A 27647-nucleotide genomic window follows, 5' to 3' on the forward strand; every position below is an offset into this window, starting at 1 on the left:
GTTAACTAATCCTTGCTGCTGGTTGCTGCCACTGCGCTCCTGCACAACCAGACGCACGTGACGTGACGTGACGTGACAGGAGTTATTCACTTCGGAAGATAGGTGGACTAGATGGCTAAGCCATGTCTCAAAAAAGAAATTATCCATCTGGGGCAGAGAAGAGGAGGAGACAAGAGGAAGAAAAAAAGCAGCAAGAAAAAGGTAAATTTGAATGTCCAATGTTACTATTTTTGTGTCATTAAGGTTGTCTATGTTCTGGCTAGGTTGGCTGGATTAGCTAACAGAATGTCTGTCATAGTAGCTAACGTTTTAAGCTAACGTTAAGTTTTAAGTGCAACATAATAGGTTGTTGTGTTATTGTTGATGTTATTATGCTGCAAATTTCTCTGTTCATTTTGTGAATTTATTTAAGATTTCTTTTAAGATGTAAGGTTTATTCCAGATTTTAAGATTTATTTATTTGTTTGTTATTTAATAACGGTTACAAGTACAAGTACTAAGTACTGTTTGTAAGAACTGTGAATGTTAGGTTTTGTTTTGCACATTAGTGCAAAATAAACTGGTTAACTTGTTTACATATACAGTGTCTTGTCTACTGATTTGTTGTTTTACTTACAAATATGCCACACATCACTCTGAATATTTTATATTGCAATAGCCACAAGTTGCAGTATAATGTAAACCAACTAAAAACTCAGATTATGGTGGGTGGCTAGACTAACTAAACTAACTGTGTAGCCTAAGAAATAATAAGGCAGCTAGCAGTGTAGTTTTGGTGGTGTGGGGGGCCCCCAAATCAAATTCTGCTTAGGGCCCCTTAAAGGCTTGGGCCGGCCCTGAGCATCACTCTCCATCCAGCATCCAGTCACTAAAAGAGGTCATTGTTGAAGAATGGAAAAAGATTGATGTTGCAAAATGTCGCCAACTTGTTCATTCCATGCCTAGAAGACTTGGTGCTGTCATTAAAAATCATGGAGGCCATACAAAGTACTAGATGTAGTAGTTTTTGTTGTGGGGTGTACTCATTTTTGCACCACCCTAATTTGAGTAAAACTGAAAAATGTGTAATCTAAGTTATATTATTAGCCTTACTTTCACGTTATAAGTTAAACAGATCTTATATTAAACTTTGTCTTGTCAACATTTTGGAAATTGTGTTCATTGAGATATTGTTTAAAGGGGGTGTATTCATTTACGCTGAGCACTGTACATATTTTGCTACAGGGAAAATGATGAGTAATTTATAAGCTGAGAATGCACCAGAAGGCATGTAAATGTTAACATTTTCTTGGGGAGCATGCCCCCAGACCCCCCTAGCATTAGCACGCTTCAGGCAGCAAATTCCAGAGCCACCTACGACTTTTTTTTTTTTTAGCCAGCTACTTCAGATTTTCTGGAGAACCCTGCATGTTTATTCTGTTTAATATGATCTGTATCAAAATGTTTTTAAAGAAAGAAATTCTACAGTATTTTTAGCCTAATTTCCATTCACAGAAACTGTAGTGTATAGGAGATTACCATCGACAAGAACATGCACTATATTGAGGAAAGGAATCTTACTCAAAACTCACTCATGATAGAAGTCTAAGGGCAGGGCCACTAGGGTTATGGTCAAGCACTGGCTGTTCAGTGGATCAGATGTTGTGCAGAATGAGCAGGTAACGAATGATTGTCTACACCAGCCTTTCTCAACCGGGGTGCTGTCTGGCTTTGTTGGGGTGCCGTCAAAAAATTATATATTCTAACATTGAAAGAAATAAAATGAATTAAAATTCCAAAAAAACGATAGTTACACTAATCCAGATCATCGCCGCCTCATGCATCATCAAAATTTGTCTCACGGCCCCCTTTCCCATGTCACAACGTCACTGCCGGGGTCAGCGTATGGTCAGCGTGACTGCGTATATTTTATATGGGGGTGCCTTGAGAATTTGCATACTTCTGAAGGGTGCCGTGACTGAAAAAAGGTTGAGAAACGCTGGTCTACACCTGTGTGGTGTTTTATGGCAGGCTACGTGCTCCGTAGGCTGCCAGATACAGTGCCAGCCTTACCTACCCTGATGAGCCGGAACTGAACTTCAGCTCAACAACAGGACACTGATATGATTTCAGTAGGAATAGTGCTGAATGGGCTGTTTAATGAAAAGAGGAATAGCAGCACTCTGTCCATCCTCCTGTATCCTCATTTCCCCGCCCACTGTTCAGAGCCATCACACACGTTTAATGACTGCCCAATAACTGCCCTTAGAAATATATTCAACTAGAGCGGCGGCTACAATTATCGACAGTCCATAATTCGACACCTTTTCAGATTTACCAATAAAAAACAATTTTACAAAGGTGAGTTTCAGTTACGACAGTTATCACTGGTTAATTAATCAACCGGAAGACCCGCCCTCGCCCTTTGATCTTGTCGTCTGATGACAGACCAGAGATAGAAATTCTTTTCAGCACGATTAGCAGTTTGAGGAAAACCCGGACGTTATCGTCGCAGGTAAGCACGGTGGAAAGATCACGGACATGTTTTTACTGATCAAATTCACTGATATTTCATGATCTCCTTGTCGAAACCTACTTTGTTTCTTACTCTTTCATTTGACAGTCGCCAGTCTGTATCTAAACGCGTGTTTGAGAAGTCACGTAAGGTGTCGATAAAAGTGATCACTTTCACCGGTGTCCACTATTATCGACACCCTGTGGAATTAAGGGACATTTACAACTGTTACGGATCGATCTTTGTGTAACATTGTGGAAGTAGATGAAGTACTTTAAAGGAACAGTCCACCGTACTTCCATAATGAAATATGCTCTTATCTGAATTGAGACGAGCTGCTCCGTACCTCTCCGAGCTTTGCGCGACCTCCCAGTCAGTCAGACGCAGTCAGACGCGCTGTCACTCCTGTTAGCAATGTAGCTAGGCTCAGTATGGCCAACGGTATTTTTTGGGGCTGTAGTTAGATGCGACCAAACTCTTCCGCGTTTTTCCTGTTTACATAGGTTTATATGAGCAGTGATATGAAACAAGTTCAGTTACACAAATTGAAACTTGGCGATTTTCTATGCTATGGAAAGTCCGCACTATAATGACAGGCGTACTAACACCTTCTGTGCGCTTCGGCAGCGCATTGATATCTGAGCTCCGTATCAATGTGCTGTCGAAGCGCGCAGAAGGTGTTAGTACGCCTGTCATTATAGTGCGGACTTTCCATAGCATAGAAAATCGCTACGTTTCAATTTGTGTAACTGAACTTGTTTCATATCACTGCTCATATAAACCTATGTAAACAGGAAAAACGCGGAAGAGTTTGGTCGCGTCTAACTACAGCCCCAAAAAATACCATTGGCCATACTGAGCCTAGCTACATTGCTAACAGGAGTGACAGCGCGTCTGACTGACTGGGAGGTCGCGCAAAGCTCGGAGAGGTACGGAGCAGCTCGTCTCAATTCAGATAAGAGCATATTTCATTATGGAAGTACGGTGGACTGTTCCTTTAAAAGGAATACGCCACCCCCAGGTGAAATTGAGTCAGTCCCTGCAGTCCCTAGAGTTGGATGAGTGAGCCAAAGCATTTTGTAGCCGACCCAGCCATTGCCCTGATCTAGAAACGTCCCGGTTAGCTTTAGCTTAGCGTAGTCGCTGTAATCCGGCGTGTCCAGCTAGCATTGCCGTTGCAAAAGTGAATCAAATAACTCAAGATTTTGTATAATTATTTCTCATGACCTGTACATTCACATCGAGTACACATATCAATGCAAATTAACACGAAGGGATTTACTAGACCAATTTATATCTGGAACTATTTTCGGCCACAGCACAGGCAAAGCACCGCTGCAGGCGCAAAGACACCACGCAGCACCACAACTTCCGTCAAGACACCAGTGTTACCAGGGAAACCAGGGTTTTCAGGTGCTGCGTGGTGTCTTTGCGCCTGCAGCGGTGCTTTGCCTGTGCTGTGGCTGAAAATAATTCCAGATATAAATTATATCTGGAAAATAATATCTGAGAAATAATTATTAAAAAATCTTGAGTTATTTGATTCACTTTTGCAACGGCAATGCTAGCTGGACACGCCGGATTACAGCGACTACGCTAAGCTAAAGCTAACCGGGATGTTTCCAGATCAGGACAATGGCTGGGTCGGCTACAAAACGCTTTGGCTCACTCATCCAACTCTAGGGACTGCAGGGACTGACTCAATTTCACCTGGGGGTGGCGTACTCCTTTAAAAAAAAAAAAAAAAAAGTGCTGTGATTTATAATTTTTTTTTCTGATTCATAACAGAATGGAATGTTTATAGAGTATTTGGAATCCGACTGCAATAAATAGAATTAGACCAGAATTAAATTCCTAGCAGATAAAAAAAAAAAAAAATACATGCTGGAAATATTCAGATTTTTCTCTTTCATTCAGAATTCTTTTTTTGCAGTTTGTTGTAAATATATACAACATATTACAATATCAGTCGACATTCTATATTTTTAGATGTAAAAATATAAAGTTTTGGTTCAAGGAATGACATGCGACCTTTGATCTGGATTTCCATGTGGTTACGGTATCAATGACCTGCTGACGTTTATGGGTAAACTACAAAACTAGAAATTAATACAAAAACAACAACAAATGGTTAACAAAATGTGATCTACGAAAACAATTAGAAAGTGGGTAGAAAGTGGAACAAAAAGATTTTCTGACGCAGGTTAAACATTATCAGTTCATTTGTTTACAAACATTAGAATTACTTCCTCATTTACGTAAAACACCGACATCCAGATATTTATATAAAAGATATTTTGTCCTAAATACAAGTCTCGGGAAAACAAATTTTAAATAAAAACTGTGTTTTGTTAACTTAATACCACATACCGATTATTTTTTTAAAATAAACATCTGAGTATCGATAATTGTGGAACGGTGTCGATAACTGTGGACAAAGGTGTCAGTACTTGTGGAAGAGTGTCACGTGATCTGATACGCTAAGTAATCGGGAATGAACTCTTCCCCCCCAGTGGAAGTTTGAGTAACTATTCATGCGTAATTTACATCTCGAAAGTCTGTTCTACTTTTGCAACGGCCAAAAGGTCGTTAAGATGTCGATAACTGTAGCTGCCGCTCTATTATAAGTTTTCATGAAACAGGTTCTTCAGTGGGCGGCACGGTGGTGTAGTGGTTAGCGCTGTCGCCTCACAGCACAGAAGGTCCGGGTTCGAGCCCCGTGGCCGGCGAGGGCCTTTCTGTGTGGAGTTTGCATGTTCTCCCCGTGTCCGTGTGGGTTTCCTCCGGGTGCTCCGGTTTCCTCCACAGTCCAAAGACATGCAGGTTAGGTTAACTGGTGACTCTAAATTGACCGTAGGTGTGAATGTGAGTGTGAATGGTTGTCTGTGTCTATGTGTCAGCCCTGTGATGACCTGGCGACTTGTCCAGGGTGTACCCCGCCTTTCGCCCGTAGTCAGCTGGGATAGGCTCCAGCTCGCCTGCGACCCTGTAGAACAGGATAAAGCGGCTACAGATAATGAGATGAGATGAGGTTCTTCAGTTTTATTCTCAGTAGAGCAAAAACATGGTCACCATTATTCTCTGTCGGATTTTCCCTTACCCATGTTCTTTAACTACTAATTGCTACGAGTGAAAAGATGGAAAAATTGTTTGAGTTACCAGAGGGCCCGAGCATAGCCTCTGAGAGCAAAGTGGAGTTCTTCTGTTTGTGGGCTGCTCTGGAGCAACTCCACAGCTCTGTGAAGACATATATGGAGAAAGAAAGAGTGCACAGATTTAGACTAAATATACTGCACACATCATGCACCATACACGAACATGTCTATAATTCATCTATTCGGACTGTGTGCCAACCTCTTATAGGCTCCAGTTGCCTGCTTTTTCAGTTGCATGTGTTCATTCAGGAAGCCCAGCATCACAAAAGCTTCAGCATCTGTCTGAATCCTCTCTACATTTATAGAACAACCGAGGAAACCACATCAGCTCTTGTTCCAACCAACTTGTCAAATTGTCATATGTATGTGTGATCACCAATAACCAGCTGCAAACTCAGCATAGGAAGCTTAAAGTGCATATCGCGGGTAAATTCATGAGCAAGATCAATGTAATTCTCCTATTTTATATTCAACTTTGGTCAAATATCTGTCACATTTTGTGCAATTGTTTTTACCTTGTGCAATACCGGAAAAATTCAGTTGAAATCAAGCCATTTGAGGCGAATTGGTCCGCCTCTGAAAAAACTTGGCATTTGGATTTCCCAGCAAACACTGATTTTCGTGACGTCGCGTGCGGGACGCCTCCCTCTGAATCCTACATCAGCGCTGGTTTGTTTATGAGAAAACGACCTGGTGGTTTTCTGCAAATTTCTTCAACGTTATCGCGTAATTATTAAAATGGTTAACAGATGTATGGTAGGAGGGTGTAGCAACACCAATCTTGATGGGATTAGTACTCATCGTTTCCCAAAAGACCGGACAATGAGAGAGAAATGGGAGCGCTTGGTCTACACAGGCTGTGCACTGAAACTGTGCAAAGCTCTCGCAGCCTGCTGGCGCTTCCGCAGGTAACGTCACGAATCTGGCTCCAGACTCCCTTGGGATTTTTCCAGACGCGTTTTATTTTATTTTTTTCTGCTGTAGACAGACGGCCTTGTGCAAAATTACCCTTCTGGATGAGTGTGTAAAGCATGGATGTCAAACTCTGGCCCGCGGGCCAAATTTGGCCTGCAGTGTAATTATATTTGGTCTGCGAGGCAATCCCAAATGACTACTTGTCGGATTTGTGTATACAGCACATTCACCGCTAATACTACAAATCCCATAATGCTCTGCTGTTGTTTTGGCGCAAATCTGTGCGTTACAGAGGAGCTATTGGGATTAAAATCAATGAATGGCACAACCACAGGAAAGGAAATCTTTGAGGAGGTTTCCAAATGTGTAACTGAAATAAAGCTGCCGTGGGATAAACTCGTGGGATTAACGACAGATGGTGCGCCAGCGATGTGCGGTAAAAAGAGTGGACTGGCGGGCAGGGTTCGGGAGAAGATGCGGGAAGAGAACTGTGCAGGTGAGCTAACTGTTTATCACTGCATCATACATCAGGAATCACTGTGTGGCAAAGCCCTAAAGATGGAACATGTTATGACCACAGTAACACAAGTAGTTAACTTTATAAGAGCCAAAGGTCTGAATCACCGCCAGTTTAAGTCTTTTCTGGAGGAGTGTGGTTCGGAATACGCACACATGCCGACATTGATGAACTAGCATCCAAAAACAGATGCCAGGTATCTGGCTTGGGCACATCAGATTAGATCAGTGTGTAGCAAACTGAGCAATAATTAACCTTTTCTTTATGCACTTTTTCTTGCTACTCCAAGGCATGGGCTTGAATGGTTGATTGATTTATTATTGTTGTTTTATTTTTAAAATTATTAGCCTGTGGAAAAAGTTTATTTTGATATTTAAATCAGAAGGCTGCAAATAGAAAAGAGGCATACTGTTTTTATTTAAATTTCATTTAATAAATTAATGCCATTGATGTGTTTTTTTAATTTGAAATTCGATTTAGCATGTCTGCACTATTGTTATATATTGTATAGTAATAAGCGTTGCTTGTTCCATATTCAATGTTAAAGCAAAAACTTGTTTGGGTCCATATTAAAAGGTTCATTTGTTCAATGTTGGCCCGCGACTTTGTTCAAGTTTTAAATTTTGGCCCACTGTGCATTTGAGTTGACACCCCTGGTGTAAAGGGACATACTTTCATATATATATATATATATATATATATTTTAGTGCTGTCAAAAATGTCGCGTTATTAACGCGTTAACTTGACTCAATTTTAACGGCGATAATTTTTTTATTGCGAGATTAACGCTCTGTGACATGATGCCACACCCCGCACAGCCAGAGTCCTCTGCCCTCCCCCGAAGAGCCACGGTGCTCGGCTTAGGTTTCGTTTTCCCATCGGCGGCTCCAGCCCCACTTTGCAGTGGCTGTGACAAGACGTGTTATGCTCTGCAATAAAAAAAACAAACAAACATTGGTACAACCAGTGTTCGAACTATGCCGATATTTTCGGGGGGGGGGGGTCCCTTTTTTCCCTTGGGGGGGGGGGGGGGGGGGGGGGGGTGCTTGCGCTTGTCTCAGAGCGCTGATCTCCATCGCGCGCTCACTTCGGATATGCAAATGCTTCCCGTTACACACGATTGCTATGTCAATAAACATCATTTTGCCAATATTTTAGAGACCCCCCAACATTTCCCAAATCATGTTTTCAAGGGATCTCATGTCTGTTTCAGGGGATCTCGGATCCCCCGAGTACCCCCGTAGTTCGAACGGTGAGCAAGCCCATTCACTTTTTTATGCTGATAAAAGAATTACAATGGTTTTTCATGTGACAAAAATGTCCGATTAATCGCGAGTTAACTACGACAGTCGCGACATTAATCGCGATTAAATATTTTAATCGCTTGACAGCACTAATATATATATATATATATATATATATATATATATATATATATACACACACACACACACACACACACACACACACACACACACACACACACACAGTGAGAGTAAAAAGTATTTGATCCCTTGCTGATTTTGTTGGTTTGCCCACTAATACAGACATGATCATTCTATACTTTTAATGGTAGATGTATTCTAACATGGAGAGACAGAATATCAAAACGAAAATCCAGAAAATAACTTTAAAGAATATATATTAATTGATTTGTATTTCATTGAGGGAAATAAGTATTTGATCCCCTAGTATGCATTAGGAGTTCTGGCTTTCACAGACCAGTTAGACACTCCCAATCAACTGGTTACCTGAATTGAAGACACCTGTTCTAACTAATCACCTGTATGAAAGACACCTGTTCACAGAATCAGACAATCAGACAGATTCCAAACTCTCCAACATGGGTAAGACCAAAGAACTCTCTCAGGACCTCAGAGACAGGATTGTTGACCTGCACAAATCTGGAATGGGCTACAAAAACATTAGCAAGATGCTGGGTATTAAAGTAACAACCATTGGTGCAATTGTGAGAAAATTTAAGAAGTATAACATGACCGTCAATAGACCTCGGTCTGGTGCTCCACAGATGATTTCACCTCGTGGGGTGGCAATGATCATGAGAACTGTGAGAAATCGGCCTGCAACCACACAGCGGGAGTTAGTGAATGACCTCAAGGCAGCTGGGACCACAGTCACCAGGAAAACAATTGGCAACACTTTGCACTGCAATGGATTAAAATCCTGCAGTGCCCAAAAGGTACCCCTGATAAGAAGGCAGATGTGGAGGCCCGCCTGAAGTGTGCCAATGATCACCTCAAAGATGTACAAAGTGATTGGGAGAAGGTTCTGTGGTCAGACGAGACCAAAATTGAACTATTTGGCCTAAACTCTACTCGTCATGTGTGGAGGAAGAAAAATGCTGCCTATGACCCCAGGAACACTGTGCCCACCGTCAAGCATGGAGGTGGAAGCATTATGTTTTGGGGGTGTTTCTCTGCCAAGGGCACAGGGCTACTTCACCGCATCAGTGGGAAGATGGATGGAGCCATGTACCGTGCAGTCCTGAGGGACAACCTCCTCCCCTCTGCCAGGAAGTTGAAAATGGGCCGTGGTTGGGTCTTCCAACATGACAACGACCCGAAGCATACAGCAAAGGCAACAAAGGAGTGGCTCAAGAAGAACCACATTAAGGTCATGGAGTGGCCCAGCCAGTCTCCGGACCTCAATCCAATCGAAAATCTATGGAGGGAGCTGAAGGTCCGAGTTGCCAAGCGACAGCCCACCAACCTTAATGATTTAGAGAGGATCTGCAAAGAAGAGTGGGCCAAAATTCCCCCTGATATGTGTGCTAACCTTGTGGTTAACTACAACAAACGTCTGTCCGCTGTGCTTGCAAACAAAGGCTTTGCCACCAAGTATTAAGTGCTTTTGGCTAGAGGGATCAAATACTTATTTCCCTCAATGAAATACAAATCAATTAATATATATTCTTTAAAGTTCTCATCTCATCTCATTATCTCTAGCCGCTTTATCCTTCTACAGGGTCGCAGGCAAGCTGGAGCCTATCCCAGCTGACTACGGGCGAAAGGCGGGGTACACCCTGGACAATTCGCCAGGTCATCACAGGGCTGACACATAGACACAGACAACCATTCACACTCACATTCACACCTACGGTCAATTTAGAGTCACCAGTTAACCTAACCTGCATGTCTTTGGACTGTGGGGGAAACCGGAGCACCCGGAGGAAACCCACGCGGACACGGGGAGAACATGCAAACTCCACACAGAAAGGCCCTCGCCGGCCCCGGGGCTCGAACCCAGGACCTTCTTGCTGTGAGGCGACAGCGCTAACCACTACACCACCGTGCCACCCCTTCTTTAAAGTTATTTTCTGGATTTTCTTTTTGATATTCTGTCTCTCCATGTTAGAATACATCTACCATTAAAAGTATAGAATGATCATGTCTTTATTAGTGGGCAAACCAACAAAATCAGCAAGGGATCAAATACTTTTTACTCTCACTGTGTGTGTGTGTATATATATATATATATATATATATATATATATATATATATATATATATATATATATAAAGAAATTGGTCCAGAATATGCCCTTTAAAGCAATAAAAACATATTTACCGGTATTAATTGTTTAGAAGAATAACTTTGTGCTATGTATAGTCACTAAATAACTAATTTTGGTAAAATGTGTTCATAAATACAAGTGTACAGCTCATGAAACCCTTTTTGGTCATGATTTTTACACCACACATCAGCAAAATCCCAAACTTGTTCAGGATTTGGCTCTTCAACCAGCAGAAAACATGGGACGGTTCTCAGAATGAGCAGCGGCATTGTGTTGGAAGAAAAAGTGATGCGTGTGTGTTGTACATACCTGTATATTTAGTTAAGGCCACTTGGGCAGCTGAGACAGCGTTCATCTGGACAATGTTGTAGCGGTATAGCTCGGAGTCTCGGTTACTCTTATCCAGTAGAGTGGAACAGACCCAGTAGGCATAACCCTTCACTCCTTCAGTCTAATAATAACACCACCACCACCATACAGCAATGTACATTACTAAAGGCACTTATTAGGTTCAATGTAATTAATTAAATGATTGGGTACGCTTTTACAGGAAAATAAATCAAATCAATGACAAAAGGCTGTTATATGGCCCGAAATTTTATTATTTTCCAGTATCAGCATACCCTGACGTGATCTATTCCTCTTCTACCACAGCTGTTTGCCAATGCTAGAAATGGTTTCTTTATTAAAAAATAACGTCGTGCATTTCATCCATGTACAGTTATGTTTTGATGTTTAATGTCGTGGAACCTCCAGAAAACCAAGTTATCATGTACGTTATAACAACTATAAAAACAGTCATGCTCTTTTTTCCTTCTCTTTCTAAATACAGGGATGAGAATGGGACATTTTAAAAACAACTCTGAAATGTCTGCCAACTTTCCCACATTATAATTTTTTATTATATAATTATATATATATATATATATATGTATGTATGAGTGATTCCACGCTTATGGGTACTGAAATGGGGACATGAACTTATTCACCTAAAACCATTTCTTTTTTTACCATCAGGTCACAAAACATGTAATCTTTAATGAATGATATGTTAAAAGATAACTTTAATTTTCTGAGATGTAATAAAAACATATTTATATGCCAAAGTCAAGCCTATGAGTTCCAAAATGATGTCTGTTGCATTACTTCTGTTACGATTGTCCATCTCGCGTCTGTTACAAATTAATTACAATCTAGCTATATACCATGTTAATCTTATTGAAAGAATGTGTATGTTTATTCTACTACACATGTTTATTAATTATATTTGCTAAAACATCACCTTCCTATGTTTCAAAAAGTAATTCTACATTGTTAAAATTGAGAATATATATGTCCACAACACTTCTGTTACGTTCTGACTTTGGCATATAAATATGTTTTTATTACATCTCAGAAAATTAAAGTTATCTTTTAACATATCATTCATTAAAGATTACATGTTTTGTGACCTGATGGTAAAAAAAGAAATGGTTTTAGGTGAATTTTTAAAAATAAGTTCATGTCCCCATTTCAGTACCCATAAGCGTGGAATCACTCATATATATATATATATATATATATATATATATATATATATATATATATATATGAGAATGTTTTCAAATTCAATGATGGTTTAAAACGTTTATAAACTTTAAGATAACAAATCCCTACAGATATAATTTTCTATCGTGAGCGATAATGGAGGTAACCGTAACGATACATTAGATTCCTCCTGACTCTATCTTTGACAATTTAAGTAAAACGTACCTTTGTGCTTTTTTGTTTAGATGTGCCCCTCCGGTCTGTTTCTAGCTCCTCCGTTTCCATAATTGATCATATCTGAGCACAGAATACACAGAACCTTTCCCGGCACGTCCACTTTTCGGATATGTTCCGTCAGGCACGTCGTCACAGTTTGTGTCCCTATCTGCACGGTAACGCTACTATCGAGCCATGCCCATCGGAAACAGTTCTTTATCCCGTTCGATTTATCGATTTCCCTGGCACGATCCTCATTTTTGCGGTCCAAAACTTTCGCCATATTGGCGAAGTAACTTTGAAAACTAAACAAAATAACTAGAACTTAAGAAGTGATCAAAACCGTGTACGTGTAGCTTGTTTCTCCGTGAATTGTAGAAGTGAGATGAAGCTAGCGCCAAAACGTTGCCGGAAATCGTTGAGTTGTCGTTCGCATAAATATTGAAGAAAGCAATGACGATTTCCATTATCACAGCTGCAACTAATTTTGCGATGAGCGCTGCCGAAAGATGCTGGTCGGTCGGTCCTGCCTGCTTGTGCCACCACAAGCATCGCCTCGCACCGACCCCTACCCCCCCCGAAATTTTCTCAATGGATTTACACGTTTCACAAAAATGACATTTTCAGCAGGAAAAACTCGGAATTCCGCAGATCCGCGGAAAATTCTCATCCCTGTAGATATTAAGATAAAAATGGATTTTGTCATGTGTAAAGTAAATTTTAGTGTCATACTGTTTTGTTATTTTCCTTTTCACTGAGCATTGCCTCTTCAAGCACTAACGACAGAACCTTCTGCACCGAAACATGTTTCTCTCATCATGCTCCTTACGTGCGTTGAAGACATACGTAGCAGATGTGCGTACAAGACAGCGATTAGACAAGATCCAATCAGCTTTAGAGCTGATCACGCTCCCGGCACGTGATCAGGGCATGTAATTGCAATGATGTAATGCAACAGATCTAACGTCTCCTTTTTATCTAATAAAAAGTACCGTATTTTCTGGACTATAAGCCGCTACTTTTTTCCTAGGTTTTGAACCATGCGGCTTATACAAAGGTGTGGCTATTCTGTGGATTTTTCTTCCACCGCTAGGGGCGCTCTAACCGGAAGTAGAATCAAAAATAAGATAGACGAAAAATCAATGCAAAGAAGAATTAGCAGATCTTTAGCAGATAGAACACGCACGACAAATTACTAACTGGTAATTATTTTCAAATCCAGCGAAGATGATTAAAGTGACTTGTGGTTTCAAACACAGGAGAAATGAAGGTAAATAAATACCGGTTATTTTCTCTTGGTTCTGTTCCGTTTTAATCAGCAAAGTTGCTGCCGTGTTAAAAGGCACTGTTCGGAAAGAATCTGTTCAGGTACATACATGTACATTTACAGTACAAAATCGTTCTGTACATGCAATAAATATCTAATTTTTCAACATAGATATCTGCGGCTTATAGCCCGGTGCAGCTTGTATATCTTTTTTAAAAAATTTTTTTTAATTTTTTTAAATTTTTAAAAATTAAAAAAAATTTTTTTTTTAAAAATAGAGCGGATGCGGCTTATATACAGGTACGCTCTATAGTCCAGAAAATACGGTATATATTGATTTGAGAACAAAGGGACGGTATGAGGGGTGTGCCCAACCCTCGTCACCTGTCCGTTTCTGCAATAAACTTTCTTTCTCTTGCAAAAGGACGAGATTGATGCTGGTGTTTGTCATTTTTTCCACGACACACATTACCCTTAGAATAGCCCTTAAAAACTGAAAGGAACTGCTTCACCTCTGATTGTTACAAAGCTCAGACACTGAAGACTCTTTCTAAAGACGTGACATAAACACCTCCTGACAAAACATTTCACCATTTCAACAATTAATTTGTTTATGTGGAGCATTTGCCATAAAAGTCGCAGTGTTATGAAGTGTAATAATGTACTGGAACAAGTGCATTAATATTAACCTGCGATTTCAATGACAGCTGGTGCATCTGTTAGAGCTGCTGTTCTAGAAAATTCATCAACACCCTCTGACCAATCACAATGACCAACAGTAAATACTTATGTAATATGGCATGTATTTCTTACATGAGTGCTGAGCTCAGTTGTGTGTCTGAAGAGATCCATGGTGTCATAGCTTCCCACTGTCTCAGCAATGAGCGCCTGGAGAACCAGCAGAGAGAAGTGGTTATTTCTTGTGTTAAATGGAAACTCAAGATCATGTCTGGACGTCCTGCGTTGCCTGAAAGTTCACTGTACCTGTCCAATCCAACAGTTCACATACAGCGGCTCCAGAGATTGAGCAATCTTAAAGGCCTCATGTGCAAGCTAAGAAGGAAAATATGCATACTGTAAAACATGTATAACATATAGAACAAGCACATACAGTTGTGGTCAGAAGTTTACATACAGTGGCATGAATGTCATCTTGGATATGAAGGTCATGGCAATATTTGGGCTTTCAGTCATTTCTTTGAACTGTTCTTTTTCTGTGACAGAATATACAGCATACGGCTTTAATAAAAAAAAATAGAATTTGGTGCACAAGTTTTGATTTTCTTTGGATTTTCTAAAATCAACACAGGGTCAAACATTTACATACAGCACACCTAATATCTGGGTAAAATGCATCTTCGCGAGATTCACCTTGACCAAACATTTTTGTTTACCATGAACAAGCTTCTGGCAGAATTCTGGTTGGATATTTCACGACTCTTCATGGTAGAATTAGTAGAGTTCAATTTAAAAAAAAAAATTTCTTGGCATGGACTTGACTTAAGCACGGTCCATATATTTTCAGTAGGCTTGAAGTCAGGACTTGTTTTAAGCTTAATGTTGGCCTGCTTTATCCTCCACAACCAGCTCTGATGCGTGTTTGGGTTCATTGTCCTGTTGTAACTCCCAAGTCGTGTTCAAGTTTCTGATGGTTTATGCTGAAGAATTCTGAGGTAGTCCTTCTTCATTATTCCATCCACTTTGTGCAATGAACCAGTTCCACTGGCTGTAAAACAGCCCCAGAGCATGATGATCCTACCACCACCACCAGCTGGTACAGTGTCCCTCTGTACATGGTGGTCATTGTGGCCAAACAACTCAATCTTTGTCTCATCTGATCATACAGCTTTCCTCCAGAAGGTTTTTTTCTTTGTCTGTGTGGTCAGCTTCAAACTTTAGTTAAGCTTGAAAGTGTCAATTTTGGAGCAGGGGGTTATTTCTTGGATAGCAGCCTCTTAGGTGGGGTTTACATTAGACCGTATCAGCGGATCATCAAATTAACGTTTTTAAAACGATTAGTGTGCACACAGCAACACCAATACACAATTTGCGTGCACACAGCAACACCAATACACGGATACGCTCGGCTCCGCAGGCATCCTGCGCTCCAAATCACTCCACCCTGAACAGCGAGTGCCCTCTGGAGGGTGCGCACTCCGGCCCTGCGCAGCTCACAGAGCGCGCGAGTGGAGCGCACGAGCTGTGATTCGGGACTGAGCCGCTGTGTGTGTGTGATCCCAGCGCATATCACTTACCACTTGCAAGTGGAAGGATGGCAAGCCTAAAGACAATCATAACTACACAATGGGCAGTATTTGCATCAGTATTTGCAGTATTTTCATACTTTTATACTCTTTAATGAAAGGTGATACAAGGCGGAAGTCCGCGCCGTTTTTCAGCAGTCGCGTCACATGACCAACGCCAGCGAATCAGGAAGGTGGATGTCACAGTGACGTTGTCCAATGACGACGCCAGCTAGAGCTCAGCACAGCGTATCCGCGTATTCTCAATGTTTACACAGCACCGGACCAGACACGATCTGGATTGAATACGTGGACGCTGGCGGATTCCTGTTTCCCGGCGTTTTAATGTAAATGGACAGTGCATCCGCGAAGAAAACGAGACAGATACGGTCTAATGTAAACTTGGCCTTAGTCCATGGTGATCTGAAGTGTAGACAGTGATCCATCAGCTTCCAGTTGATGGCAGGGCTGTGCCATGGTGATTCCTGGGTTGTTCCTGACCATCCAAACCAATTTCCTTTCAGCTGAGGGTGACAGTTTGGGTTTTTTTGAAGCAAAGTGGCTTGGCAAAGTGACTACACCTCACAATAACTTGCATACAATTGTTTGAACTGATCTTGGAATTTGCAGTTGTTTAGAAATGGCTCCAAGAGACATTCCGGAGTTGTGTATATCTGCGATCCTCTTTCTCAGATCTGCACTGAGCTCCTTGGACTTTCCCATTTTACTGTGTGTTGGTCAATCCAATGAGTGCTGTGAACAAACCCTTTTTATGAAGGCATAGAGAAGCTACCAACTGTAGTCAATCATGATCACTAACAGGAAGTTAAGAGATGTCGGCCTTGGCAAGATAAGAGAAAATTTGGAAGTTTCAGCACCTCTGAATTTATAATTGAGCGTATGTACATTTTTTTTTACCCTGTATCTACAATTTTGACCCTATGTTGATTTCAGAAAACCCAAAGAAAATTAAAACTTGTGCACCAAATTCTCGTGTGTTTTTTTTTAATTAAAGCTGTATGCTGTACAATCATTCTGCCACAGAAAAAGAAAAGTTCCAAGAAATTACTGAAAGCCCAAATATTGCCATGACATTCATGTCTCTGTATGTAAACTTCTGACTGCAACTGTAAATGAGTAATCGAGCACAATTTACCTCAATGTTGCCCTTCTTTAGGTACAAAGTTCCAAGGTTTGTCCATGCTGCAACATTCTAAAAAGATATCAGAAAAATATCAGTGTGACGCAAAAGACTTCCTAAACTAAAGACGTTAAATACAGCATTGTGTTGCTTGTCTTGCACTTACATTTGGCTCTGCTCTGATTGATTTAATGAAACTGTGCTGTGCAAGTGCAAAGTTTTCAATTCCTGGAAGATAAGGATATGCAACCTTCAGATTTTTCTTGCAAATCATAAAAACGCCGAAGCATAACATAAGACGAACCTCTTATAGGAATACAATTTGAATAGATCCCAGGTCCAATGGCTATGCTTGTTAGGATATCTTGGCTTTCCCTTTATGCAGTTAATAATGTGGTTTAGTATAAATACGGAGGTGATTATAGAAAATCTCGTATGCTGATTGGTTGAGAAATTCGGACTATTTCTCGATAATCACCTCGAGTGACTCGGCAAAATGGCTGCCAATCGCTTCGTCACTGTAAGTGAGGACGAATTAGAAATGATGAAAGAAAATGCTGTTCCTGAAAGCACTAAAGAAAGATGCTACAAAGTTTGGTCTAAAACTATTCAAAAGTAAGGTGGAATTGTGATTTATTTTATGTGACTCAGCACAGTGATAAAAATACATGGTTAGCATGCTCACAACTGGTACAGCCTGTTCTGATTGCTACTTGTTTTGGTTCGTTAAATCCTTGAGATTTATCTTTGCTCGCACATTCTGCTCTCTGCTTAATGAAGGTTCTGTTAACCAGTAATGTCTTTCTTCCTTTCCTAAGACTACGATCCTGATGGGTGATGTAATGGTACACAACATCTCCCTCCTTTCATACAGTAGTGTCGTCTAAACCAGTGATGTAATGCTTCATCACCCATTTACGTTATACATAGATAACTTAGCTTCGTCAATTAAATCATCATCCAATCACAGAGCTACAACACACTCTTGAATGGGAATATATACTCATGTTTGTCCTACAATAAACGGAGAAACATCTCCGAGCAGGTGCGTCTGGGTCAGTGACTGTTTGCTCCCGGTAGAGCCCTGCACTCCCGAGGGAGTCCCGCGGGACCCGACGCAAAGCAGTGCGGCGCGGGACAAATTTTGAAAGCTCATTGCGGGCACGGGCGGGAGGGGGAGTGCACAATGCAGGAGCGGGCGGGAGAGGTGATAAGCTGCAGTCCCGCTAACTAAAAACATGTTTAAAATAAAATTTATAAATTATTAATTTATGTCTATCATATATAACTTGTGCTGGATATTTTATTTGGCATTAATAAAAACATTTTAAGATGCCTAAATTTGCGGATGTGGTCTAATCTCGCGTACGTTTCCGATTCCTTTCCGCTCTTCCGTGTTTGAGATCTCCGATCATGGCAGAAGAGCAGAGCTCCTCTAGTGAAGCTCACAGTGCTTCAGAAGTAAGTGCTGCTTTAAAAAGAAAGTAGGGGGCGGGGCACCATCACACTGTGTCTTTAAAGGAACAGTCCACCGTACTTCCATAATGAAATATGCTCTTATCTGAATTGAGACGAGCTGCTCCGTACCTCTCCGAGCTTTGCGCGACCTCCCAGTCAGTCAGACGCAGTCAGACGCGCTGTCACTCCTGTTAGCAATGTAGCTAGGCTCAGCATGGCCAATGGTATTTTTTGAGGCTGTAGTTAGATGCGACCAAACTCTTCCGCGTTTTTCCTGTTTACATAGGTTTATATGACCAGTGATATGAAACAAGTTCAGTTACACAAATTGAAACGTAGCGATTTTCTATGCTATGGAAAGTCCGCACTATAATGACAGGCGTGCTAACACCTTCTGCGCGCTTCGGCAGCGCATTGATACGGAGCTCAGATATCAATGCGCTGCCGAAGCGCGCAGAAGGTGTTAGCACGCCTGTCATTATAGTGCGGACTTTCCATAGCATAGAAAATCGCTACGTTTCAATTTGTGTAACTGAACTTGTTTCATATCATTGCAACAGTTAGAGGTTTTTAGCTTTCTCCTGAAACGTTTTCGTTTATTTCTTCTTCCTCAGGGTAGTAAAACTCGCTTTCGCTGTGAACACTGTCATTATCGCTATCCATGAAGTAAAATTAATGCTGTTATGCTGAGAAATGCTGGCAAAAATTTATAAGATTTTTGATAAAAATTTAATAAATCAATCTTATAAAAAAGATAAATGTTGACAAAAAATGCTACCATGTTTGTTGTTGTTGTGAACGAGCGAGTCGCCAATCAGAGCGCAGGATTTGATGGAAACCGGACCGCGAAAAAAAATAAAATGTTTTTATTCCATGGAGAAAGTAGCCTGTATGTACTGTATAATAATCACTGATATTCACTTCACCTTTGGTGAGTGAGTGTTAAATAACACTGCCTGTACCATTGACATATGTATTTACTTATGAAAAATAAGATACCTATCTATCTATCTATCTATCTATCTATCTATCTATCTATCTATCTATCTATCTATCTATCTATCTATCTATCTGGCTTCTGCTCTTCCTTAATTACCTTTTTGTTAAGTACTTCATTACAGCCCAAGCATAACCATACCACAATAACACCTTTCTTCATTTACCTTTCGTCATAGCCACGACCCCCAGTGCACTCCAGTACATGTGATTCCCACTGTCCAGCATGACTGCCTTTTTAACACACTTAACAAAACACAAAATCAATTACAAGTTGTTTTTATGAGTTTCCTGAGATCCTATTTGACAGGAAGTGCTGGGAGATCTGTTCCCAGATCAGGGGGAATACCTGCAAGGCTTTCTCTAGCAGTGGCTGGACATTCTGTTCTGTAGATGTGGACAGGAACAACTTCGACTGGTGGTAATAGTTGAGGCCCAGGTCACACCACAGGCTCGGGGCTTCTGCCATCAGTTTCAGAGCACGGCCATAACACCTGGAACACATTAGTATTGCAGACTTTATAGCGTCTGGTTCATCTGATAGTGCTAGACTGATACCAAAATTCAAAAAAGTGCTTATTTAAGGAGTTAAAGGTATTTTTGAGACAAAGTCGGCAAGCAGTCTTATTTTGTCAATTTGGGTGTGCCGAATTCAAATCTGCAATATGCCGAGCTCTATCTGACCTCTGTTGACCTCTACAGGTCATTGAACTTTGGGCCTGTAAACGTCTCAGCTGAACCCAGTTTCTCAGCTTTCTAAGGAATGGAATGTACTGAAATGATTAATGAAGTTAGCAAATGGCCTTGTTTGTTAAATGTTTGGGTGCTGAATTCATTTTTCATCTGTAAAACGACACATGACCTCTGATAACCTCAAGGTCATTAAACTTGGCCTATAGGCCTATGCATTGAACGGCATTTTTAAACTGACTTTACTCCCCCAAAAAGAATATGAACAGACAAAAAACAAACAGAAAGGAACAAATACAACATTAAATGGCAGTCCATGTACATGTGACTTACTTTTCACAATGAGAATGCCTCGGCGATCACCTTACATAACATTGCATTACATTTAGCGGTTATTGTTTATACAAAGCTACTGAAAAAAGGACAGATTCAGCAGCATACAAAATGTGGGGGCGTACAGGGTATACAGGTTAATCAGGGTTAGTATATATGAGAGTTTTTTTCTTTGTTGTTTGTTTTGTTTTAAACGGGGTAAAGCCTTTACAAAAAACAACAAAGAATGCCGTTCAATGCATAGGCCTATAGGCCAAGTTTAATGACCTTGAGGTTATCAGAGGTCATGTGTCGTTTTACAAATGAAAAATGAATTCAGCACCCAAACATTTAACAAACAAGGCCATTTGCTAACTTCATTAATCATTTCAGTACATTTCATTCCTTAGAAAGCTGAGAAACTGGGTTCAGCCGAGACGTTTACAGGCCCAAAGTTCAATGACCTCTAGAGGTCAACAGAGGTCAGATAGAGCTCGGCATATTGCAGATTTGAATTCGGCACACCCAAATTGACAAAATAAGACTGTTTGCCGACTTTGTCTCAAAAATGCCTTTGGGTGTCACAATTCTGGATTTTGGTACCAGTCTATGCTAATATTTTGTGTAGCTCATACTATGGTGTTCTGTGTGCTACGGTGCCCATGCATTTTAGTGTCTGTATTACTGGTGGTACCAGACTAGTAATAAAAGATAGAATAGTTTATTTCTTGTGACTTATTACGGCAAAACATAAACATGTTTAATAGTCCATTAAAATTTCACTTCACCATTTTCAGGCTAATCTTTATGGACAGCCTCTGCGGTGTATACAGTATTGTAATTACAGCAAACAATTTTGAGACATTTTCTTGCACTGAATGAATAACATTGGAGAAAAGGTGAAGTGGTGTGCATCCTGAAGAAAGGAAACCTCTCAGAATGCAACAACTGGAGAGGTGTTACACTACTATCAGTCCCAGGAAAAGTCTACTGCCAGGCAATACCAGAGGTGGACAGTAATATTTACTTGAGTACTGTACTTCAGTACACTTTGAGTGTCTGTACTTTACTTGAGTATTTTGGTTTTTTTTTAAACTTATGACTTTAACTTCACTACAATTGAAAGACAAATATCGTACTTTTCACTCCACTATATTTCTGTCAAGGTCCTCGTTACTCGTTACTATGAAGCAGCTTTGAAAGTGGATGCTTTTTTCTTTTCTTTTCTAAAACGTGATTTGGTTTTTTCGCAGGCGACACTGAGAGCCGATCAGTAATCACTGGGGTCACGTCACGTCCATAGACTATAAAATCAAGTTCAGTGATTTCTCAGCAGCGTTATTTAACACGATCAGTTGACGGCAGAATGGAAGGAGGCAGTTCTGGGGAACGCACACACCCATGGCCAGACCTAGAACCCATGTTTCAGTTTTCTGAAAGGATTAAAGATTTGTTTCACGTTAAATGTTTGCCTAAACCGAACCACATCACAGCCTACAAAAACTCGCCATCCGACCTGCGGAAGCATATTGAGGTCTATAAACGTGTTATTCCAAGAGAAAGCTTGTAATGAAGTTGTCTGTGCTTTTAGAGCTAGCGATAGATAACGTTGCAGTAGCTATGCAGTCTGGTTAGTCAAACGACTTTCTATGGATTTTCCTGCCAAGTTGCCGTAGCCTTGTCCTCGGCTAACGCTAACACATAGCTAGTTAACTTGGACACTGTTAGTTAGCGTGTAAAAACAGAGTTACGCTAACATGAATAATGTTAACTTATCTGAAGTGCTTTCAGAAATATATGTTTTAGCATAATCTTGCCAAATAAACAATGTAGAAATCTTTCTTTTCTAGTAACATGAGATACCCAATATGACTTAGAGTTTGAAAAGAGTTTGTTAGCATGTCAGGAGCTTCACTGACTAGCTAGCTTAACGTTACACCACCATGATGGCACAGCATGTGTTCATTTTGTGAATTCACATTTCTGTCTTTGGTAATGTTAACATTGTAGCTTTTGTGACCTCGCATAATTACTATAGCTACTACGTATTTTTTACCAGTAGCCATAAGAGGAAAAACTAGCATCTTATTGATGATTCCGACACTGCCAGAGCTGTCCCAGAACACTACCATGCTGCTTTGTGGGGGTGGGTAGGAGCGTTAAAATAAAAATTAAAAAAATGAAAATGACAATGGATCTTTGTCAATTCAGTTGTTTCATTTTGTAACTTTCTACCAAGCGTTTATTCTACAGGTTCTACAAGTTAGTAAATCCAGTCGGTTGCTTCAGCGACATTAGGTTTTGTAAGCGTTGTGGCAATAATACAACGATGCGTTGACAGAAAATGTACTTTTAATACTTCAGTATTTTTCAAAGCAAGTACTTCAGTACTATAACTTAAGTAAAAATTTGACTGGACAACTTTCACTTGTATCGGAGTCACATTTGACCAGTGGAATCTGTACTTTGACTTAAGTCATGAAGTTGGGCACTTTGTCCACTTCTGGGCAATACTAAATAGGCTATGTGACATAGTTGATGCTGAATTGTGTGAAGAACAGGCAGGCTTCCGACCTAACCGATCCTGTGCGGAACAACTCTTTACCCTGAGGCAGATCATTGAGAAGTGTGGAGAATACTAGATCCCATCGGCCATCAGCTTTATTGATTTCAAAAAAGCATTTGACAGTGTCCACAGGCTATCTCTCTGGAAGATCCTAAAGTCCTATGGCATACCACCAAAATTTGTCTCAGCCATAGAACAGATCTACGAGAACACCAAATGCTGAACCCAGACAGAAGAAGATGGTTACAGTGACTGGCTTGATGTCCAGACAAGGGTGTCAGGCAAGGGTGTATACTATCCCCTCTCCTCTTTGAAATTGCCATTGACTGGGTAATGAAACATGCCACACAAAGAAAAGGAATTGAATGGTCTGAAGGAAAGAATCTTGCAGATTTGGACTTCACTGATGATATAGCGGCCCTGGCAAACACCACCCAGGAGCTCCAACATCTAGTGGATGACATTAGTAGATACGCAGGAAACACTGGCCTTGCCATCAGTGCCAAAAAAACCAAGAATGCGTGTTAAGTGGAGACCATCAGTCTCCAACAGATGTCTTCATTGACCAGAAGAAAGTGGATGAAGTAGAGAACTTCACTTACTTAGACAGTTCCATCAACAGCCTAAACGACATAGACCACGAACTGAAATGTCATACTGGGAAAGAATCGGCAGCTTTCAACCAGCTGAACAAGAAATGGAGCAGCAAGAAACTCTCCCTTAAAATCAAACTGCAGTTCTACAACTCAAATGTTCCATCCACGTTGCCATACAGATGAGAAACCTGGCACCCAAACACCAGCCGAGAGAGAAAACTGGATGCGTTCGACACCAAACGCGTCAGAAAAATCCTAGGCATCAAATGGAACAACTTTGTGTCAAACAAGGAGGTAAGAGAAAGAGGCAACAACCCCCTGTATCAACAACTATCTGCAAGCGATGCCTCCGCTCGCTAGAACATGTGTTGAGACTTCCCACAACAAGACCTGCAAACCAGGCCACCAATTGGGTCTCAACAGGCAAGAGAAAAAGAAGGCGACCCAAAATGAGTTGGAGACAAACGGTGGAGAGGGACCATTATTTAGTCGATAAAAATTGGAAAGATGGCAACAGAATAGCGTAGGACCGGTCAAAATGGAGCATCTTGACCCATTCATGTGCCGTTAGATGCGGGAGCGACTAAGTCTAAGTAAGTAAAAATAAACAATAGAAGCCCCAGTGACTCAACTCATTTTTAATGGAAGTTGGAGAGTAGTGGGTGGGTGGGTGGATGGATGGATGGATGGATGGATGGATGGAAGTTGGAGAGTAGTGGATGGATGGATGGATGGATGGATGGATGGATGGAAGTTGGAGAGTAGTTGGATGGATGGAAGTTGGAGAGTAGTGGATGGATGGATGGAAGTTGGAGAGTAGTGGATGGATGGATGGAAGTTGGAGAGTAGTGGATGGATGGAAGGAAGTTGGAGAGTAGTGGATGGATGGATGAAAGTTGGAGAGTAGTGGATGGATGGATGAAAGTTGGAGAGTAGTGGATGGATGGATGGATGGAAGTTGGAGAGTAGTGGATGGATGGATGGATGGATGGATGGATGGAAGTTGGAGAGTAGTGGATGGATGGATGAAAGTTGGAGAGTAGTGGATGGATGGATGGATGGAAGTTGGAGAGTAGTGGATGGATGGATGGATGGATGGATGGATGGATGGATGGATGGATGGATGGATGGATGGATGGAAGTTGGAGAGTAGTGGATGGATGGATGAAAGTTGGAGAGTAGTGGATGGATGGATGGATGGATGGATGGATGGATGGATGGAAGTTGGAGAGTAGTTGGATGGATGGAAGTTGGAGAGTAGTGGATGGATGGATGGATGGATGGATGGATGGATGGATGGATGGATGGATGGAAGTTGGAGAGTAGTGGATGGATGGATGGATGGATGGATGGATGGAAGTTGGAGAGTAGTGGATGGATGGATGAAAGTTGGAGAGTAGTGGATGGATGGATGGATGGAAGTTGGAGAGTAGTGGATGGATGGATGGATGGATGGATGGATGGATGGATGGATGGATGGATGGATGGAAGTTGGAGAGTAGTGGATGGATGGATGAAAGTTGGAGAGTAGTGGATGGATGGATGGATGGATGGATGGATGGATGGATGGATGGATGGAAGTTGGAGAGTAGTTGGATGGATGGAAGTTGGAGAGTAGTGGATGGATGGATGGAAGTTGGAGAGTAGTGGATGGATGGAAGGAAGTTGGAGAGTAGTGGATGGATGGATGGAAGTTGGAGAGTAGTGGATGGATGGATGGATGGATGGAAGTTGGAGAGTAGTGGATGGATGGATGGATGGATGGATGGATGGATGGATGGAAGTTGGAGAGTAGTGGATGGATGGATGGAAGTTGGAGAGTAGTGGATGGATGGATGAAAGTTGGAGAGTAGTGGATGGATGGATGGAAGTTGGAGAGTAGTGGATGGATGGATGGAAGTTGGAGAGTAGTGGATGGATGGATGGAAGTTGGAGAGTAGTGGATGGATGGATGGAAGTTGGAGAGTAGTGGATGGATGGATGGAAGTTGGAGAGTAGTGGATGGATGGATGGAAGTTGGAGAGTAGTGGATGGATGGATGGAAGTTGGAGAGTAGTGGATGGATGGAAGGAAGTTGGAGAGTAGTGGATGGATGGATGAAAGTTGGAGAGTAGTGGATGGATGGATGAAAGTTGGAGAGTAGTGGATGGATGGATGGATGGAAGTTGGAGAGTAGTGGATGGATGGATGGATGGATGGATGGATGGATGGATGGATGGAAGTTGGAGAGTAGTGGATGGATGGATGAAAGTTGGAGAGTAGTGGATGGATGGATGGATGGAAGTTGGAGAGTAGTGGATGGATGGATGGATGGATGGATGGATGGATGGATGGATGGATGGATGGATGGAAGTTGGAGAGTAGTGGATGGATGGATGAAAGTTGGAGAGTAGTGGATGGATGGATGGATGGATGGATGGATGGATGGATGGATGGATGGAAGTTGGAGAGTAGTTGGATGGATGGAAGTTGGAGAGTAGTGGATGGATGGATGGAAGTTGGAGAGTAGTGGATGGATGGAAGGAAGTTGGAGAGTAGTGGATGGATGGATGGAAGTTGGAGAGTAGTGGATGGATGGATGGAAGTTGGAGAGTAGTGGATGGATGGATGGATGGATGGATGGATGGATGGATGGAAGTTGGAGAGTAGTGGATGGATGGATGGAAGTTGGAGAGTAGTGGATGGATGGATGAAAGTTGGAGAGTAGTGGATGGATGGATGGAAGTTGGAGAGTAGTGGATGGATGGATGGAAGTTGGAGAGTAGTGGATGGATGGATGGAAGTTGGAGAGTAGTGGATGGATGGATGGAAGTTGGAGAGTAGTGGATGGATGGATGGAAGTTGGAGAGTAGTGGATGGATGGATGGAAGTTGGAGAGTAGTGGATGGATGGATGGAAGTTGGAGAGTAGTGGATGGATGGATGGAAGTTGGAGAGTAGTGGATGGATGGATGGAAGTTGGAGAGTAGTGGATGGATGGATGGAAGTTGGAGAGTAGTGGATGGATGGATGGAAGTTGGAGAGTAGTGGATGGATGGATGGAAGTTGGAGAGTAGTGGATGGATGGATGGAAGTTGGAGAGTAGTGGATGGATGGATGGAAGTTGGAGAGTAGTGGATGGATGGATGGAAGTTGGAGAGTAGTGGATGGATGGATGGAAGTTGGAGAGTAGTGGATGGATGGATGGAAGTTGGAGAGTAGTGGATGGATGGATGGAAGTTGGAGAGTAGTGGATGGATGGATGGAAGTTGGAGAGTAGTGGGTGGATGGATGGAAGTTGGAGAGTAGTGGGTGGATGGATGGAAGTTGGAGAGTAGTGGGTGGATGGATGGAAGTTGGAGAGTAGTGGGTGGATGGATGGATGGATGGAAGTTGGAGAGTAGTGGATGGATGGATGGAATTTGGAGTGTAGTGGATGGATGAAGGAAGGAAGTTGGGGAGTAGTGGATGGATGGATGGATGGATGGATGGATGGATGGATGGATGGATGGATGTTGGAGAGTAGTGGATGGATGGATGGATGGATGTTGGAGAGTGATGGATGGATGGATGTTGGAGAGTGATGGATGGATGGATGATTTCAACCAGTGATCTGTCACACAGGAAGTGGCATCAATCAGCTCTCGTAAGCTTACGGCCGATGGCAGTGTCAATGGGCCTGTGTGTGTGTGTGTGTGTGTGTGTGTGTGTGTGTGTGTGTGTGTGTGTGTGTGTGTGTGAGAGAGTGAGAGAGAGAGACCCACCTCTCCCCAAGACTGAGCAGCTGTTTCTGCTCCAGTGTGTGATCCTTATCTGAAGGCTCTGTCCCACACAGTGCACCAGGCACCAGCACACACACTCGGTTCGGAGAAACAGAACTGGATTTGGTACAGGCGTCTCCCAGCAACTTCCACAGACACGAGAGATCTGCACGCTTCTGCACTGCCCTGCAGACACACGATGGATGAGAAAGGCAGACTTTATTAAAAGACAATGACTATGTGAAGTTCACCTCCTGTATATATTGCTCCTGAATGAGAA

General features: G+C 41.7%; 1 protein-coding gene across 2 annotated transcripts in view; it reads right to left on the reverse strand.

Moving 5' to 3' along the window:
• The window catches only part of skic3 (SKI3 subunit of superkiller complex), a 136287-nt gene that overhangs the window by 70810 nt on the left and 37830 nt on the right, over positions 1-27647 (reverse strand). For both annotated transcript variants that reach the window (XM_060906954.1, XM_060906955.1), the window contains exons 19-28: positions 27371-27553; positions 19814-19958; positions 19632-19710; positions 17177-17238; positions 17026-17082; positions 14611-14679; positions 14440-14514; positions 10926-11067; positions 5849-5942; positions 5654-5731 (exon numbers count right to left, since the gene is read on the reverse strand). In XM_060906954.1, the coding sequence (XP_060762937.1) occupies positions 5654-5731; positions 5849-5942; positions 10926-11067; positions 14440-14514; positions 14611-14679; positions 17026-17082; positions 17177-17238; positions 19632-19710; positions 19814-19958; positions 27371-27553 (984 nt within the window). The remainder of the gene's footprint in view (positions 1-5653; positions 5732-5848; positions 5943-10925; positions 11068-14439; positions 14515-14610; positions 14680-17025; positions 17083-17176; positions 17239-19631; positions 19711-19813; positions 19959-27370; positions 27554-27647) is intronic.

The sequence above is a fragment of the Neoarius graeffei genome, chromosome 24, assembly GCF_027579695.1.
Source record: "Neoarius graeffei isolate fNeoGra1 chromosome 24, fNeoGra1.pri, whole genome shotgun sequence".
Taxonomy (NCBI): domain Eukaryota; kingdom Metazoa; phylum Chordata; class Actinopteri; order Siluriformes; family Ariidae; genus Neoarius; species Neoarius graeffei.